Source organism: Natator depressus, chromosome 6, assembly GCF_965152275.1.
Source record: "Natator depressus isolate rNatDep1 chromosome 6, rNatDep2.hap1, whole genome shotgun sequence".
NCBI lineage: Eukaryota > Metazoa > Chordata > Testudines > Cheloniidae > Natator > Natator depressus.
The window spans coordinates 81946013-81963567 of NC_134239.1; the positions used below are offsets into that span (position 1 = coordinate 81946013).

Sequence of the window (17555 nt, forward strand, 5' to 3'; positions counted from 1 at the left end):
GAGTGGACAACAGGGGATGGATCACTTGGTGATTGCCCTGTTCTTTTCATTCCCTCTGAAACTTCTGGCATTGGCCACTGTCGGAAGACAGGATAGTGGGCTAGATGGACCATTGGTCTGACCCAGTATGGCTGAGCCAAAACCCTGACATTTTAAACGTATCCCTCTTGCAAGGCTGGTATATGGCCTTATGGCCCATATTGTGTCCCTCTGGTGCAATGGCTGGTCACCAAGTACCCACAGGTACCACCTGAAACTGTGGTCCATACTTACACCATGATGAATACTCCAGGTGTCTGTTTTGTCTCAGTGAGGGACACATCTCTGACAAATGTTTAATCTGTCTCTCCTTTTCCAAAAGAATGCAGAAAGGCCTGATAGCCCTTTTCAAGCTTTCTTCTGGAGCTATCAAAAAGGGCCTCTTCAGAGTCTGAAGCTAAAAATCCTGTCAAGCTGGCTCATTTGCTCTTGGCTAATGTTCTGGTGAGATGCAGCCGTACACCAAGTCTCTGTGTTCATTCTTCATCAAAGACATTGAACCCCTTGGTCACTGAGTCTACGCCCAGTTGTTGTCAGGAAGGGGTGGGAAGGAACAGAGTTCCCAGGGTAAGCATAGACAAAGGTCACCCTCCCTAGTGCCTAGTAAGATGAGCCATGTCTCTCTGTTGGCTCATGCCCCTCAATGGAAAAGCAGTTTGCAGCCCTGACTGGATCCCTGTGATGTATTAACTGGTCACAGAGTACCGATGGTCCATATTTTCCCCAGTAATAACTCCTCAGTACCAGTGTCAATACTGTAACACTTGCAAGCAATCATCTCTGAGCCCATGACTCGGCCACCGACCTTCATGGTTCAGATGTCTCTGGTGCAGACTTTCTCAATACTGAAGATGTTTCCTGCACTGAGTCATCTTATGGTGATGACACAGCTAGAGTCACCCCTGCTATCCTTATCTGCCATTTTAAGTGCTTCTGCCTCTGGACCGATGAGTTCTGGAATTGAAATTGTGACTGGATTTCAGGAGGGCCCTAAAACACCTGAATAGCGTGACTTCGCTATTTGAGTGTTCATTTTCTTCCATCTCTTCAAAACATAGTCGGAAGATATCTGCCACCCATATACTTTGTTCTCTTGGGAGTTGTATGATCTGATAGGGAGCCCAGGGATCATCTTTCCAAGCACATGTCAGGGTTCCTGTGGGAAACATTCTTTTTGGTTTCTACCCCCATGTCCTCCAGCCCTGTACTATTATAGCATGCAATCTTGGCCATTTTGGGCTCCCATCTAGAAAATCTTTCTTTACTGCTTTCTCCTTCCAGAGTTAGATCTTCCTCCACTCCACTGTCTGCCTGAACAGTGTACTACTATGCACGTGTCAGCTTTCTCCCAGCCCTTGGTTTAAAAAATCCACTACAGCCTTTTTAATTTTACATGCCAGCAGTCTGGTTCCGGTTTTTTTTATGTGGAGCCAATCTCTCCTGTATAGGCTACTCCTTACCCAAATGTTCCCCAGTTCTTAATAAACCTAAATCCCTCCTCCTTGTACCATCATCTCATTCATGCATTGAGACCTTGCAGTCCTGCCTGTCTTACTGGCCCCGCATGTGGAAATGGAAGTAATTCAGAAAATGCCACCATGGTGGTCCTGGACTTTGATCTGTTACCTAGCAGCCTAAATTTGCCCTCCAGTACCTCTCTCCTACCTTTCCCAATTCATTGATACTTACATGTAGCACAACCACCAGTTGCTCCCCAGCACTACCTACAGGGCTGTATTAATATCTCGTGAGATCTGCTGTCTTTACATCCAGCTGGCAATTTACCATGCAGTTCTCCTGGTTATCATAATCTGTTTCTAGTAATAAAATCCCCACTACTATTGCCTGTCTCTTCCTAGTAAGCCCCTGCCCCCCGGAGGGATATCCTCAGTGCAAGAGGATATCATGACATCATCTGGAAGGTGGGTCCCAACTATGGGATTGTTTCCTTCTACTCCAGCTTGATGCTCTCCTGCCCCAAGACTTTCATCCTCCTTAACAGCATAGGGGCTGTTGGACAGGAGGTGGGACCACCCTACTTTGTCTCTAAAAGTCTCTTCTGTGTACCCCACTGTCTCTCATTGTCCTCCAGTTCAGCCACTCTGGCCTCAGGAGCCCATACTCTGTCTCTAATGGATGTGAATTGCTCGCACCGCACGTGTACATACACCACCTGCTCCCAAGGCAGGTAGTCATACATGTTGCACTAAGTGCTTTAAAATGGGTAGCCCCCACTCTGCTGCTGATCTTCTACCTATGGTGGGTTTTTTTGTTTTGTTTTTTGTTTTTTCACTCTTGTGGCTTTTTTTTTTTATATAGCCTACATTTAGGGTATGTTTGTTAGGTGTATTGGGTTTTTTTCTGTTTCTTCTTTCAGTTACTTTTCTTGGGGACTTGGTGCCTTTCTAATTGTTATCCCTTGGCCTTCTCTCTTTGCAGCCAAACTTTTCCTATGTTGGCAGCTCACTCAACTTGCAGGAGGCCTCTAAATTTATGCCTGTGCCTAGGCTGCACACTCTTCTCACTTCCTATTGATAAATTGGGTCCTGACCTCTATTAGTTATCCCTGTGATCAAGGATAATCACTAATAAGTGATTATTCAGATGCCACAGTGCAGAGCACCTCCTATGGGGCTATGAGTCACCAGTACAGTGTGTCTGATCAATCCTTCTTGAATTGCATACCCCAGAACTAGACACAGTACTCTAGCAGTGGTTGCATCAGTGCCAAATACAGAGGTTATATGATCTCTCTACGCCTACTTGAGATACCCCTAGTTATGCATCCGAGGAAGCCTTTAGCCCTTTTGGCCATAGCATCACACTGGAATCTCATGTTCAGCTGATTATCCTGTGCCCAAAAATCTGTTTCAGAGTAACTGCTTCTTGGACTAGTGTCCCCCCCATCTTATTAGTATTAGTATTAGGTCTGCATTCTTTGTTCCTAGTTGTATACATTTACATTTAGGTGCATTACTTTCCCCATACTGTATATACGTTAGTTGTTTTCTATCACTAAACTACAGCTACTTAAATTACCCACATTGAATATACTGTAAATGTTTCTATGAGAACCTTAACTCTTGTGTTTCCTGACTCCTTTGTTTTTCAGTTTGTAACCTTCACCATTGCTTCTCATAATTTTATGCATTTATTATAGTGAATGAACAATTCCACTAGAATGTGCAACTCAGTGTTTTACTTTATATTTAATTTTTTCAGCTCTCTTCCAGAACTACTTGAAAAGAAAAGGCTCATCGATCTTCATACAAATGTTGCAACTGCTGTTTTGGAGCATATAAAGGTATCCCTGCTGTCTGTTTAAAAAAAAATATAGAACTCCTTTATAAATCATCTTATCTCTGTCAAACCACAATACGGTTGACATTACTTAAAACTGGAGAAATAGATCAGAATCGCATGTCTTTTCAAAAATAATACCTTGGAAAGAGTTACACATTGTATGACATCATTTGGTCTTGCAAGATATAACCGTGGGAGGAACTTTAATTTCAGTGTGTATGCACAACAGGGTGAAATAAATGTATTATGACAATCTTGGGTCAAAATTGCTCACAGATTTAGTTCATTTATCTGTGATGGCTAAATTCTAGTGTTAAAATTTTAATGTGGGATGAAGCCCGTTACAATGATATTTTAAAGCATATTTTTGCTGTGCTTTAGTTAGGCTAAGATTAGGTCATTAGTTAATGGTTTTTCTCAGAACATTTTATATAATGGACTTGTATTAGTCATCTGAAAGTGCTGATATGAAAGAAGTTCATGACTATATGGTAAACCACATAGGGAGGGGGTAAGGAAGGATGGTCTTTTGTGGTTAAGGTGTAAACCAGGGCATCAGGAAACTGGTTTTATTCCTGTTTCTGCCGAAGACTTGCTGAATGAATCACTTGGTTCCTGATCCTATGACATCTGACTGGGCAGACCCTTGTGTCTGCATGGAGTCCGATTGAAGTCAGTAAGGTTCCATGTGGATGCAGCAGTTTCTTAAGCACTTCAGAAAATTTTACCCAATACTACTTACCTGCCTCACAAGGGGTAGGATGTTTTGAGGCTTAATTCCACTAACATTTGTCAAGTGTTTTAAGCTCTTCAGTGCAAGATGATATTCAAGTTATTTTAAACATCATGTCTATGAATGAGTTATCACTACGTTGATTTTTGTTTTGAATGTTAATGTTTCTTTGAATTTGGTTCAGCTACCAGGTGACCTGTAATATGTTTTCTTGCAATAGTTGGCATGGAGTCGAGCATGCCAGCTTTCACACTCAGTAATTGAAAGGCAGTACAGTAGTTTCATAGAAAATGACAGTTGGCAGTGTCGACTTTTTATATGATAGTCTTGTCAGTAACCTCCCTTTTCTTGGAAAGATAATTGAGAAGGTGGTGGCAAGCCAGCTCCAGCAGCATCTTACATCTTCTACTTCTTTGGACATAAGCCAGCTTTCAGAGGGGGATGTAGAATGGAAGTAACATTAGTCTCTGTTGACTTTCCCCTCATGGCAATGGACAGAAGTCACATGTTCTTGCTAATTTTCCATTAGGTGCCATTGACTCACTTGTGTGACTTATCAGGAGTGGCAGGAATTACCTTAGGTTGGTCCCCCTCTCTCCTCCTGTTGGAAAGTTCCCAGAGATTGATGATGGATGATTTATTTTCCTCTTAGATGGTTCTCAGATGTGGGGTTTCAAGAAGCTCTGTATTCTTACCGCCTTATTGTGTATGTGCAGCTGCTGGAGCAAATCATGAAACACAAGACATGCAATATCATCAATCTGCTGACGACACTTCTTTGTGTGTGTCCTTTTTGTTAGATCCAGAAGGAGCCATTTCTTTGCTCTCCAAATAATTGGCATTGATAAAGGCCTGGGTTAAGTTTGACTATCTTAAACCCAATCAAAATAAGATGCAGGTGATAGAGGTTGGTCTCTGGAATTCACCTAAATCTAAGTCTGGTGACATAAAGATTGATATACGGCATTTCTGTAACTGCGAGTTGTTTTTCCCAATCATTTTTCTATGGACAAGGCCTTTCTAGTCTCTGTCCTTTTAAAGTTATGGTACATAAAGGTGGGAGTGGTAGGGTATTAGCCCCCTTGGAAATGTTTTGACTTTAATAAAATTCCCAGTGCACCTAGATACTGTGGTAATGGGCTCTGTATAAATTATAATAAATAAAATAATAAACCTGGAAGTACCAAAGATTTCAGAACAGGGCAGAATGGTGAATGTACCCTGTAGCCAGGTTATTTAGGCAATTCAGCACATACATCTGTGCTCTACTCAATTTGTTCTGCAAATTCACTTTTTAAATGAGCTAGAAAAATATTTACATTTTAAAAATAGATAAATTTGTCCATTTTGTACATTAGAGTTTGTTTCAGCTTCAATCTACTATAAATATTTATTTAAATGTTTTTATCTCTTATGAAAATGAGTGTGAAAATTCCTTAGTAACTATTGTACTGTCAGAAATGTGTAGCTCACATTTTGTTTGCTAGTATACTTCAGGAGTTTAATTTTTATTTTTAGTGTTCATGATTTTGATGTCCAGTTACAGCTGCTTTCCCCATTGCCTTGGATCATTTTCTAAGACACACCAAGAGGAAACCAGAAATTAATCACCAGCTGTAGGGTCCTGGTAGTTTTCTGGTATATCTGTTTAGTGTAAAGTTGGAAAGAATGCACCAGTTCTTCACAAAGTAGACTAGCAAATATTTATCGCTGAAGCTTTGAACAAATGAAGACTTGTTTTACATTGTTTTTGTTTTTAGGAGGCTGGTGACCTAAGAAATGTAGCCTGAAGTTAATAGCATTAAGAATAAAATTATGGATTTGCTCTTACATAGTATTCTGGGAATTTTATTTAAAGCTTTATTTTATACCTGTGTTTGACAATATTAATGTATTTTTATTCTGAATACTAGAATGTATTAAATTACCACTTGAAAACAAAATGTACCCACCCATGACGTTTTACTAATGTGTTAATATGAGGTCATATCTTCGTATCAATTTCTATATGTTAACTTCAGTGGGGGAGTTTGTGTATGGATTGATAGTAGAATGTGGCCCTTAGCTTGTAAAACTATTCTAACTCCTTTCTTACTCCACTATACACAATAAAGCTATTTCACTATTCTAAGACAAGTAAAAAAAAATTTTTACCTCACCAGCCGAAAAAGTACAATCACTAAAACCCCTTAAAATTATTAGTAATCATAACTGGCTATTTCTATATAGAAGATATTGACCATTCCCAACTGATTTACTTCCTTAAAATCACAGCTTTTCTTGGGATTAATCCACTGTACTTAACATATATCATTAGTCATGGATCTTTCTGTACAACTCAGGAGAACAGAGGCAGAATTTTTTGTCTGTCTGTCTCCTCCATCAAGAAAAATTCCTCCTGCGGGCATGTTTACAGAACTGACCACCCCCTCTTCACTATCTTTGACTTCATGAAGGGAGCTGTTATTTCCTATTGCTTTCTGTTAGTTTTTAGCAAGGAATTTTTTCCCCTGGGAAATTTATTCCAGTTAGTTTTCTTTTCTCATTGAAAATTTTCTCCTTTTCTCCTCCAGTGTGCCCTTTCTCCAGAAGGGAGAGGTTCTTCATGGAAGTTTTTTGAAGAGAGTTGGCAATTCCCCTAATCAAATGGTAGATCCCAATCCTTTTAATGAATTGAGTGGCCCCACTGGCAAAATCAAATGGCTCCTGCTCCAGCTTCCACACTCGAGGGAATTTTGCAGGTGTTTGGGAGTGCAGTGTAGGATAGGTCGCATGAGCACCAAAAGTTTCCCCCAATATCAGTCACAGAAAAGTAGTTCCAGCTCATGGCAGCCTACTCTTAGAGATAATTTGTTAAAATTTCCAAGATTTTTAAATACATAAAAAAGGCACAATAACATAAAGTGTGCAGATATAATTTCAGTACAAAGCTAATATCTGAATTGACAACCAGAAGCTGCTTCTAAACTGCATCAATACTTTACTGCATGAGAGAGAAGAGAAAAAAAGTTACTGCAAAACAGAATTTATGATCTTGAGAATTTTTACCACTGTTCCAGTGTGCATATTGTTGGATATACATACAGGTAAATAAATGAGGTGCAATATATTTTGTTATGTTAAAGAAACCTTAGCTTCTCTTCGTCTCTGATAATGGATAAGGGCTGAGAGAGTCCTGACTGGGAGACAGACTCAAGCCAATCCTATTGAAGTACCTCAGCTTTCATGGTGTGGGGGGGAATCCACCGCCAAAGAGAGAAAAGAACTCTCCTATTTCAGGATTTCTCTTGCTAGAAAATGGAAGCCTCTGTGGGAAGCTGACAGTAAACTACTAAGCTATGAAGTCTGCTATGCCTTATTGTAACCTGCTTGTTCACGTGTAAATCTATGAAGAAAAATTTCTCTTATAATGAATGAAATTTATAAAAGCTAAAGGTTTCTTCATGTACAAAAACCATGTGAACAATCCCATCCAACAACTTTCACCACAAAAGTAACTAATAGTTTTAGTTGTTCTCTGTTATGAGAAAGGAATTAATGAAAAAATTTAAAAAATAGTTTTCTTCAATTAATATGCCCCACAACTCACTCCCAACTGGCTCTGTGCATGTTTCTGAATGGTTTAAGTGGTTTACTTGTAAACATTGGCTGGACTCCAGAATCCTGAAATGACTAATGCTTATATAGGGATCTTGTCCAACTTTTCCCCGCACTTCTAGGGGTAAGGGTTTAAGCCTGCTGGCAAACTTTCCCGAAACAGATTTCAGTTGCTCTCTTCATGCTCCTCTTTTTAGAGGGGGTTAATTTCTCTTTGGATGCTTTGGAGAAATTTACTCAAGTGCCAAAGAGTGTACTTCTTATTTTACACTCCATTACCATTATCTCTACTCAAAAGAGTAGTCTCAAATTCTTCGTCAGTCCCATAAGTTAAATTAGGTCCTATAATTTGGTCTGACTACACTCCAGTAAATATTCAAGTATCAGTAAATCTAAGACTTGAACACAAGTTACGGGTAGAAAGTTATAAACATCATTCATATTTTGAACACAGATTACCCCAAACTTTGCAGGGCAGTCAGTGGAAAACCTTAATGGGTGTGACCAAGGACTATCTTATTTCTTTAGAAATCTCTTACAATAAAACATCTTATGAACAGAAAAAAACCCACTCCAATAGGAGATATTTAATCTTGAAACATTTTATTTAAACTAAAGGAAGAGGAAGAAACTGTCCTTATGAGAAATTGGTTAGTGCTAGAGGTAAATTAAGTATAAATACCTACGTGGGAAGAAATATTAATAATGAGTTTTCCAGCCTAGCAGTGGCTGGAAGTTGAAGCTAGAAAGCAAATTCACACTGGAAATAAGACATACATTTTTAATAGTGAAAGTAGTTAACCATTAGAACAATTTTACCGAGAGTCGTGTGAATTCTCCATCACTGAAGATAGACACCCGTGGCTTATTTTTTCCTGTGCACTACTTCCCTGTTCACTTCACATCTCTTCGATGACTTTGCATGTAAATTGGCATTCACTGTGTTAGCTTACAGTGCTTAATTTATATCTGACAGAGAGGTGAATAAATATCTGTAGTCTCAAAGAAAACTGACTTCTTCACCTCTGCTGGTGATTCATACCTTGATACAGAATCTTAGGGCTGGTCTACACTACACAGGTCAACATAAGCAGCTCATGTCGACCTAATTATGTCATTGTCTATGCTACAGCCTTTCTCCCACAATGTAAGTGCCCTACTACACCAACGTAATAACTCCTCCTACACAAGAGGCATAAGGCTTATGTCGGTATAGTTAGGGTGACGCAGTGTCTGTGTAAACACTGCGTTACTTACATCACTACTCTAAATATTGCGTATAGCTGATTCTAACCTTTATTGGTAATGATGTGGTGGAAGTGGAGATGTTAATAACTTTTTTGGAACTATCCACATAAACATTATTGGAAATCAAATTGCTCATCACTGCTTTCTTATTTTCAACATAATCTAGCACCAGTACTGGTTTTATTGGTCTCTGATACAATGTACTGTGTACCGTATTATACCCTTCTTTATCACTGAGTATTTCTCAAAGCAAGCATTATAATTCATAGTGGAAAAATTTCTGCAAGTATCTCCAGCAATAAATAATTTGTGAAAACTTAGTTGAGGAAAATTATAAACATCAAAAAGACATCTATGTAGTATATTTAACTGCATGGCAACACCTTAACGGTACAGAATTCATACAAAATATATACCACCCACTTTGTTACTTGTATCATTATTTCAGTTATTGCATCTGAAGAAGTGGTTTTTTACCCACGAAAGCTTATGCCCAAATAAATGTTAGTCTTTAAGGTGCCACCGAACTCCTTGTTGTTTTTGTGGGTACAGACTAACACAGCTACCCCCTGATACTTGATTATTTCAGTGCTTCTCCTATATAACTAGTCTCTTGCTCTGTGATTTGTGTCAGGACTTGCTGGTGTGTTTTTTCTTCTTCTTGATTATACAAGAACCTCGAAAAATAATGAATTGAAAACACAAATACCATTATCAATATACCCTAAAGAATGAATAAGTAACAAAAGTGAAACTTGTTATTTCACAGTTTGCTGTTGGAATAACATCTAAACTCCTTCTATTGGAAATAAAAAAATAGCTTAAGTATACACTGGGAAAGTTTCCACTATAAGTATAGACAGTGCTGTGTGCAAAGATGATAAATGTAAAGTGAAAAATGTCTTGTTTTACCAAGTGGTGGTGCAATACTGCTCAAAGTCATCTTTGGTTGTTCCCTGGAGTCATAATTTAAAGACCGCTGTGTAAATGGCAACTCAGAGTGATATTCAAGTAGCACAGCTTCTGCCATACTGATGCGGAACCAGGGTCCAGGCCTCTCCCAGGAAGAGAAAAGGAAAACAAAATTTAAAATTATTTATGTTATCAATGACAAAGAGAAAAGGAGTACTAGTGGCACCTTAGAGACTAACCAATTTATTTGAGCATAAGCTTTCGTGAGCTACAGCTCACTTCATCGGATGCATTCCTATCAATGATAGCGTATAAATTACAATAATTAAATAGATCAGAAAGCTGAAATACATAATTTTTAGTTACCAGAGGGCCCTGGCCAGTCATTTCTTGCCTCATCCTGACTGTTAGTCCCACTGCACATTAGGATCTCTCCTTTGTCTCTGCCTGTTGTCAGAGTCCAGAAGATTACTCCTGCCCTCTAGTGTGTCTGCATGCATCCAAACGAATGAGCAGCTGTTATGCTTAAATGAAGTAAGCACTATCTGCTTTATATCAGCACTTTTGAGAACTGTCAGTTCATGGGGAAGTGGATGTCTTGAGGGATTGATAAGGCATATCTACAACATATGTCACAGGGTGGTTAGTAGCATCTATAGTTATCCAGAAGTTTATGAAATTTAATTTGATTTCATTCCAGTTTCAAGTGAACAAGTATCAGCATCACAAAAAACACTACACTACTTGACACCCTTGTAATGGCAGTCTTGACAGGCCAGCCGTTGAGTATGCATGGAGATTTAACTACTCTTTCACCCCTAGATTTTTGACCCCCTTTTAGGTTCAAGGTTGGGACATATTGGCCGGAAGTTGACACATTAGCAGTGTAGGGAAGTTTGCACTGCTGCTACTCAGGCTATAGACCTTTTGTGTGCATCAATCAAGAACTTCCTTCACCAGGGTTTCAATCTGACTTCTTTCATTAACATCAAATTCACATTTAAAAATCCTTAGCTTAAGCTTTTGAAGGGAGTATATGTCCCTGTACCATTGCTGCTGATGTTACATTTTTGGAGTCTAAAAGGTATATTTAAGTTGCTACTAGTGGGTTTGCTTTATTGCAGTAACCTATTTCGATCAGTCACCTTACCAAACAGTTTAAAACTACTCATGGATTGAAAGAAGAACTTGTGTTCAGTGTGAGTTTAAAATGAGTTGAGAACTGTGACCATATTTTTATGATTGATAAGCGTGCCTGTATATGCCATCTGATCCTTGAAACGATGAATATCATTTTATTTAAAAAAAAAGTAAAGTTGAGCATCAACCAAATACTCTTAATGGATTATTCTGTTCATTTTTGACATACTACAATGATACAAATCAGTCTCAGCTGGGATGCCAGCTAACACATTATTCTTGATGCCAAATTCAACCCTAAAGCATTTTTTTAATTAGATAAAGGTTTCATGTCTTATTGAAAATTCTTCTGCTTACCAGACACCTTCTGTTAGTGGGGGGAAATTGCATTTTTAAAGGTGTGTGGAATTTAGATGCCGCAGAGCGAAATGTAGTCAAACATATGGCGACAAAGTGAACATACAGGGTAGACTAGAAAAGCTGCAAATGTCTAAGATAATTGTTTTTCATGTCTCCACATAAATTGGAAGATTTCATGGGAGACTATCAAGGAGTATGATGGGATGATGTAGAATTGTATTTCTATGATTTCTTAAATTATATTTGTGTGTTCTGACTCAGCACATTTTTCATTTAGGATATTAGGTTGGAACTGCAATAAGGATCAAGAGGTTAAAAGCCAGCAGTCAAATTCTGCTCTGTTACACTAGAGTTAATCCTGAGTAATTGACAATAACTTCAGTGGAATTATCTCAGATTTACAGTGATATAACTGAGGGCAAAATTTGCCTCAGGATTTGTGCGCATGAATTTACAGAAATATTCCTCCTGTGCCCTTTTTGCTCTGGATACAGAGAGGGGGAGAGTGGGTGGAGCATGTTGCACTCTAGCTAGCCCTAGTTGTCATATAGTTCCTTAAGAAACCATTGCTATCCGGTGCAAATTCAAGCAGCCCCTAACCTGGGCAAGGGTAGAGAGTCTGGGAGCTTTAACTGGTTGTTGGGTTCTCAGCTTCTCTTTTTTCTCTTCTCCTGGGCTGCTGTATGAGACTGTGGGAGGGAAGGGAGACATCCTTTGTTAGGTGGTGCTTCCGTAGGCTCAGGCAAAGCTAGTTGAGCACCTGTCCTACTCTTCCTCAGGTTCCTACTGCTCCGCAGGAAAGCAGACAAAGGAGAAACCAGAGCTGCTTTCTCTTCCCTGCCTTGCAATGGAGCAGCCAGCCAGCAGGGGAGCTGCTGAGCAGCTTCATCAGGGAAGGCACAGCTGCTCTTCAGAGAACTCCCAGTTCATACCAGAACTGCTCCCCGGGCTGCAGAGAAAAGTGGCAGAAGATGGTGCAGTCTTCCTCCTCTCTGTAGTGATAGGTCTGATTCAAACACTTCTATTTTAAAAATACACAGCATGGCTCAGAAGATACATTTTCAATTTGTAGTCAAATACCCATTTTTTTTTTCTTTTAGAACAGTTGCCCTTGAGGGCCACAGCTTAGAGCCTTGAGAACAAGTGAATATAGTTGGACATAACAATGGTCAGAGACTGATTTTTACAGAAATGGGTATTTCCAATAACTGTGGAAATTCACCTGCACAGGGACTTTAATTGGGCTTGCTGTTCTGGAAATAGTTGTTTCCCTAAATAAATGAAGGCTTGGTGGAAGCTAGTGGGGATTATTGCTAGTGCTTCTATGTTATAGGGGGAGCTAGTAACAGTGCCTGTATTTAGGTTGCCTAACACTTTCCATTATAAATGATTCTTGCAGCCTTTTCTTTTGGGTAGTTCTCGTACCTGTTGTTTGCAGCAAATCTTTGATATTCAGCAAGAGAAATGCCCTTGGACTAGAGAAGTGCCTTTTTGTCCTATGAAGTTTAGTTCAGCTTCACTGAGATACAAACTACGAGAAGTCGCCTTTTCCTTTCTTTCACTTGCAGTCTTCATGAAAGTTTTGGCAGTATGCCAAAACTTGTTAACACTGACTTCCTAAGGTTGGGTTCATGCTGCCATCACCAAAGCAGCAGCAGCAGTTACTGCACTTGGAGTGCCTTGAAGGTGCCAGCACATGATTCCAGTGACCCATACCCACGTGAAGAAAAAACTGGGCCAGCCTCCCCCATAAGTGCTCTGCAGTCCCATGTGGTATCTATTGGGTAGGAGCTCCCCCAACTCCCAAGGCAGGAGGGTGAAGAGAGTGATAAAGTGTCTCTCGTGTGTACGCGCGCACACACATACTGGATCTACCTGGCTGGGCTCCCCCAACACCAACGACCCCTAGAACTCAGCATCTGGACTCAGCAATCCATCCCTTCTCTGGAATAACAGCTTTTTCCTGTTGCCAGCCAATGTATTTGGTCTTTTAACTCAAGTGGTAGCAGTCTGTTGCAAAGCTAAAGGTTGTAAACCTTAATGACACATGATGAGGGTTTCAGTTGCACATAATAGAATTTTTTACATTTTTCTTTCCTAAAATAATTCGAAAATTACGTTCAAAGCATAAGAACAGCCATACTGGATCAGACCAAAGGTCCATCTAGACCAGTATCCTGTCTTCCAATAGTGGCCAATGCCAGGTATCCCAGAGGGAATGAACAGAACAGGTCATCATCAAGTGATTCATCCCCTGTTGCCCTTCTGGCAAAAAAGAAAAGAAAAGAGAAAAAAAAAAAAAAGCTCATCTTACGCAGCTGTCATCACCACTTCTTGCAGTAGCTAGATAGGTTTCCTATCCAAGTAGGGATCAGCTCTAACCCTACTTACGTAGTCAGAGCTACCCAGCCACTACTACTGGATTTGGGATTCCTGATTACCTTACTTAGGTTACAAAATCAAGCACTTGAAAGATAGAAAATGCTGGTTGTATGGTTGCCTATTCATCCTTAACTTGGCCCTCTTGTGCATAGGCATTATGATACTGTCTTTAATTACATGATCACATAACATACCATTTTATCCACAGGGCATCCACTTGCTCAGTGCAAGTGATGGATGCCCAGTTTCCCCTAAGAAAGGGTCTCCAGAATTTGGCCTAGTGATTATGTAAAAACTTGGTGTTGAAATAGAGAGACATCTTTTCCAACTTAAGCCAAATGACCTTATTCCAAAGTCTTCTGCCTTAATATTAATGAATTCTTGCTATACTGTCAGATGACATAGTGATCTTAATGCTAGCCTTCATCATTTGTATGGAAGACTGCAGACTTTTTCTCTGGAATCATGTCTTCCTATGTCTGGGGACCTGCTATGTTTATCTGGATATTATTTAAAATATGCTGTAGATTTAACCTAAGCTTTCACAATGATTTATTCCAACATTCTGATAGGGCTGCTTGGGCAATTGTGATACAGCACCATAGGTAACGATACAATGCTGCCTGTTGTCCAGCTCAAAACACAGTTTATGTCTGGCTTTTCCCCAACCCATAAGTTTTTGGTCATTTGTTTATTTTTAAGATTTTTTTGTGCTTCACCCTAATATATTGATTCAAAGGAGCATTACTGATATTGAACAAAATTGTTCGGAGGATTGATTGACTTTCTGCACTAAGGAGGCACAGAAGTATTTTTGTGTTAACATCATAATGAAAAACTGAGTGATTCTCATGCTGAGTGATTTATTTTTTTTTCCTTCAGTAAGTAGGAAAAGTGAATAATTTGAAAGTAGCTGTGATCAACTAATCTATCTACATGTTAAAATAGGGAAGTATATTTTCACAATGTAATCATTTTAATTTTAACATTTATTCTTGAACAGGCACGGAAACTGGATGTGTATTTTGAGTATGAGGAAAAAATAATGAGCAAGTCCACTCTCGATAAATCTCTCTTGGACATGATTTCTGACCCTGATGGTAAGTACTGAAAATCTGAATTCGGTATAAACCAGTTTTCTCTGTTTTTGATGGAGAATCAAGTAGGGGCCCATTGACTCTGCAATTTTCCATCTCACTTGATCAGTCAGATTAGTGGAGTGCATATACAATACACTAGACTTGTAATGAGAAGAGGTTTTTAAAACAGCTAGGCAATTCACTCTTTAGACTAAATCCAAAATCATGACAGGAATTTTGCCACTCCTACAAAACCTTTTCTGGCTCTCGCACCAAAAGAGCTTGTCAAGTGACAATACTAAGAGAAAAGGCAGAAAGCCATGCAAGAAAAATAAGTCAGTAGACTGGTAGAGGTCTGTGCAAAAGCTTTACAGAAAATTATGCTGGGTAAAGACTGGAAATAGTAACAATTTATTCATGACTGAACATGAATATATCACTATTGATAGCTGTGAACGTAAGTAATTATCAATATATAATCTATAAAATAGTCTCATAAAGACAGTTACCATGGATCAAAGCTTATTGGGTCAAGTAAATATTTCAACATTGAATTTTACGCACAATTAATATTTATGATTACATTATACTCTCAGTATATATGGCACTGGAGATAACTAACTGTGCCACAAAATCTCAAAAGAGCTTACTTGCTAAAATGCAGTACAACATAAAATAATATGTTTTGCAAAATAGGTGTGTTTAAACAATTTTTGAAGTAACTAAAACTGTGCTTGTAGTACTTTAATTTGGAGTCTGTTCAAAGCATATTTGGGGCATGAAAAAAGGCACTATATTGGGAGTGGGTGAAGGATGGAGAGGTTAAGAGATAAGCTTGGTTAAAGAGAAGTTAGGAGAATGTTTTGGGAAGGGTTTGCAATGCCTCATAGGAGCCGGTTCAGCATCACATGATGCTCCATCCCATCATTCCATGGGCATCCTACTAGGTTTCCAGGTGCCTTTCAACTGGTAACCTGCAAGCCAACTATCTCTGTCAGAAAGCATGGATCCTCAATTGCTCTTCAATATTGTACTGTGCCTTATAAACACAAGGCTATAAGAGGAGTCCAGCGGGGGAACTATTGAGCTGAGGGAGGCCTTGAAGGAGTATGTTACCAATGAGTCACAGTAATATGTTTTACGGTAGTGTGCTGAGCCTGGCATTGCTTGTTTGCACTGTGCTATGAACCTTGTAATGATTGCTGTATGTGCCCAACTGTAACAATGCACATACACCTATTACTGTTGTCTTGAATGTTAGCAGCAGTCACCATGTGATGATGAATAATAACGATAAATTCAGTTTCTGTAAGTAGATTTTTATTCCACACCCATGCAAACATACCTATATAATGCTGAAGTAAACTTCATACATGCAGGGGAGAGTATCTTTAAAGGGGATGGAACAGGCATCAAGCATGTACACCAACGAGGCTCTCACAGCTGAGTGCACATGCGGCTGTCATATTTAATCTTCTGCGGGGTGGAGTGTCTTGGGTACTGCTGTGGCCCCAGAAGATACGTGGAATGGGAGGTGGGATGTAGGGAAGTCCTTGTGATTCTCTTCCCCTGCCTCCCTACTGTGATTTCTAGCCACAGACCCACAGCCTCATCTCCCCACAGACCCAGGAGATCCAGCACCTCCCATATACTCCAGGCAGGAGCTGCATGGAGCTGGCATGCTCGGCTGGAGGATTGCTATGTGAGCTCTCCACAGCAAGCAAACAGAGCAATTTCAAAACTTCCTGGGGCTTTAAAAGGGGAGGGGCGCATGCCTGGGTACCTGGCTGGAGGGCAACAGAGTTCAAAACGGTGACCAGAGCGGTCACGGTGGGCATTGTAGGATACCTCCTAGAGGCTACTTAGGGTGACGTAAGCAATGCAGCATTTACACTGATGCTGTGTCTTTCTAACTACATCACCTTAAGCTCTATGCCTCCTCAAGGTGGTTTTATTATGTTGGCATAGCAGGAGAGTTAAACCAGTGGGAGGAGCATTGCACTGTGTACACCTCCATAGTTAGGTCGATGTAAGCTGCCTGTGTCGACTTAACTTTGTAGCATAGTCAAGCTCTAAGTTCAACTGGGAAAAGGCCGCTTTATACTGCACTCTGTCAGGGATGCCAACTGATACACTATAGGGGTTTAGTGCAAGGTGACTATGACAGTGCAAGCAGTTTTTTTTTTTTCTTTTTGGGAAGTTGTCTAAGGGGAGTAGTCGATACTGGTGATAAGTGGGGGTGAGTCTGGCCTGTATGCCTGCCAGCCACTACTGCTAACAGTGGGAGGACATCTCACTCCTATGCCAGAAGTTTGCCTCCATCAAGCCTAGCAGCTGACGTCTGAACTGTCCTCTAAAGAGTTGGAGACCAGTGGTTAGAACAGAGTGAGGCGAAAAGCAGTGTCCTGCACAGCCAAAAAAACGAAACATGTTTAGGAAAATGCAACTTAGGCACTATGAATGAGGAAGGGAAAGTGCTACTAGACATTATATATTGCCAACCAGTGGATGATAACCAATACATGGTTCCAAAAGGGGACGAATCATTTAGTTCTGTACATCAGTGGTGCAAACAAAAGCCAGATCGATAAGAGGTTAGTGAGGAAATCTCAGCGGAGTGGAGTTATGGACTGCAAAGTGATAGCTAGTGAGAAATCAGCACAAGCCTCTTGTGGCAAAGACTGCAGTTCAGCACCTGGTAAGGAAGGAACTAAGCTCAAAAGAAACAGGATTAAAGTATGTAGTGTTGTTATAGCCTTGTC

The 17555-nt window shown here is 39.9% G+C and overlaps 1 protein-coding gene across 1 annotated transcript in view; it reads left to right on the forward strand.

Moving 5' to 3' along the window:
* Positions 1–17555, forward strand: part of SCFD1 (sec1 family domain containing 1) — a 134081-nt gene that overhangs the window by 47235 nt on the left and 69291 nt on the right. Inside the window, exons 14-15 of the mRNA XM_074955793.1 lie at positions 3262–3343; positions 14718–14814. Of these exons, the coding sequence (XP_074811894.1) occupies positions 3262–3343; positions 14718–14814 (179 nt within the window). The remainder of the gene's footprint in view (positions 1–3261; positions 3344–14717; positions 14815–17555) is intronic.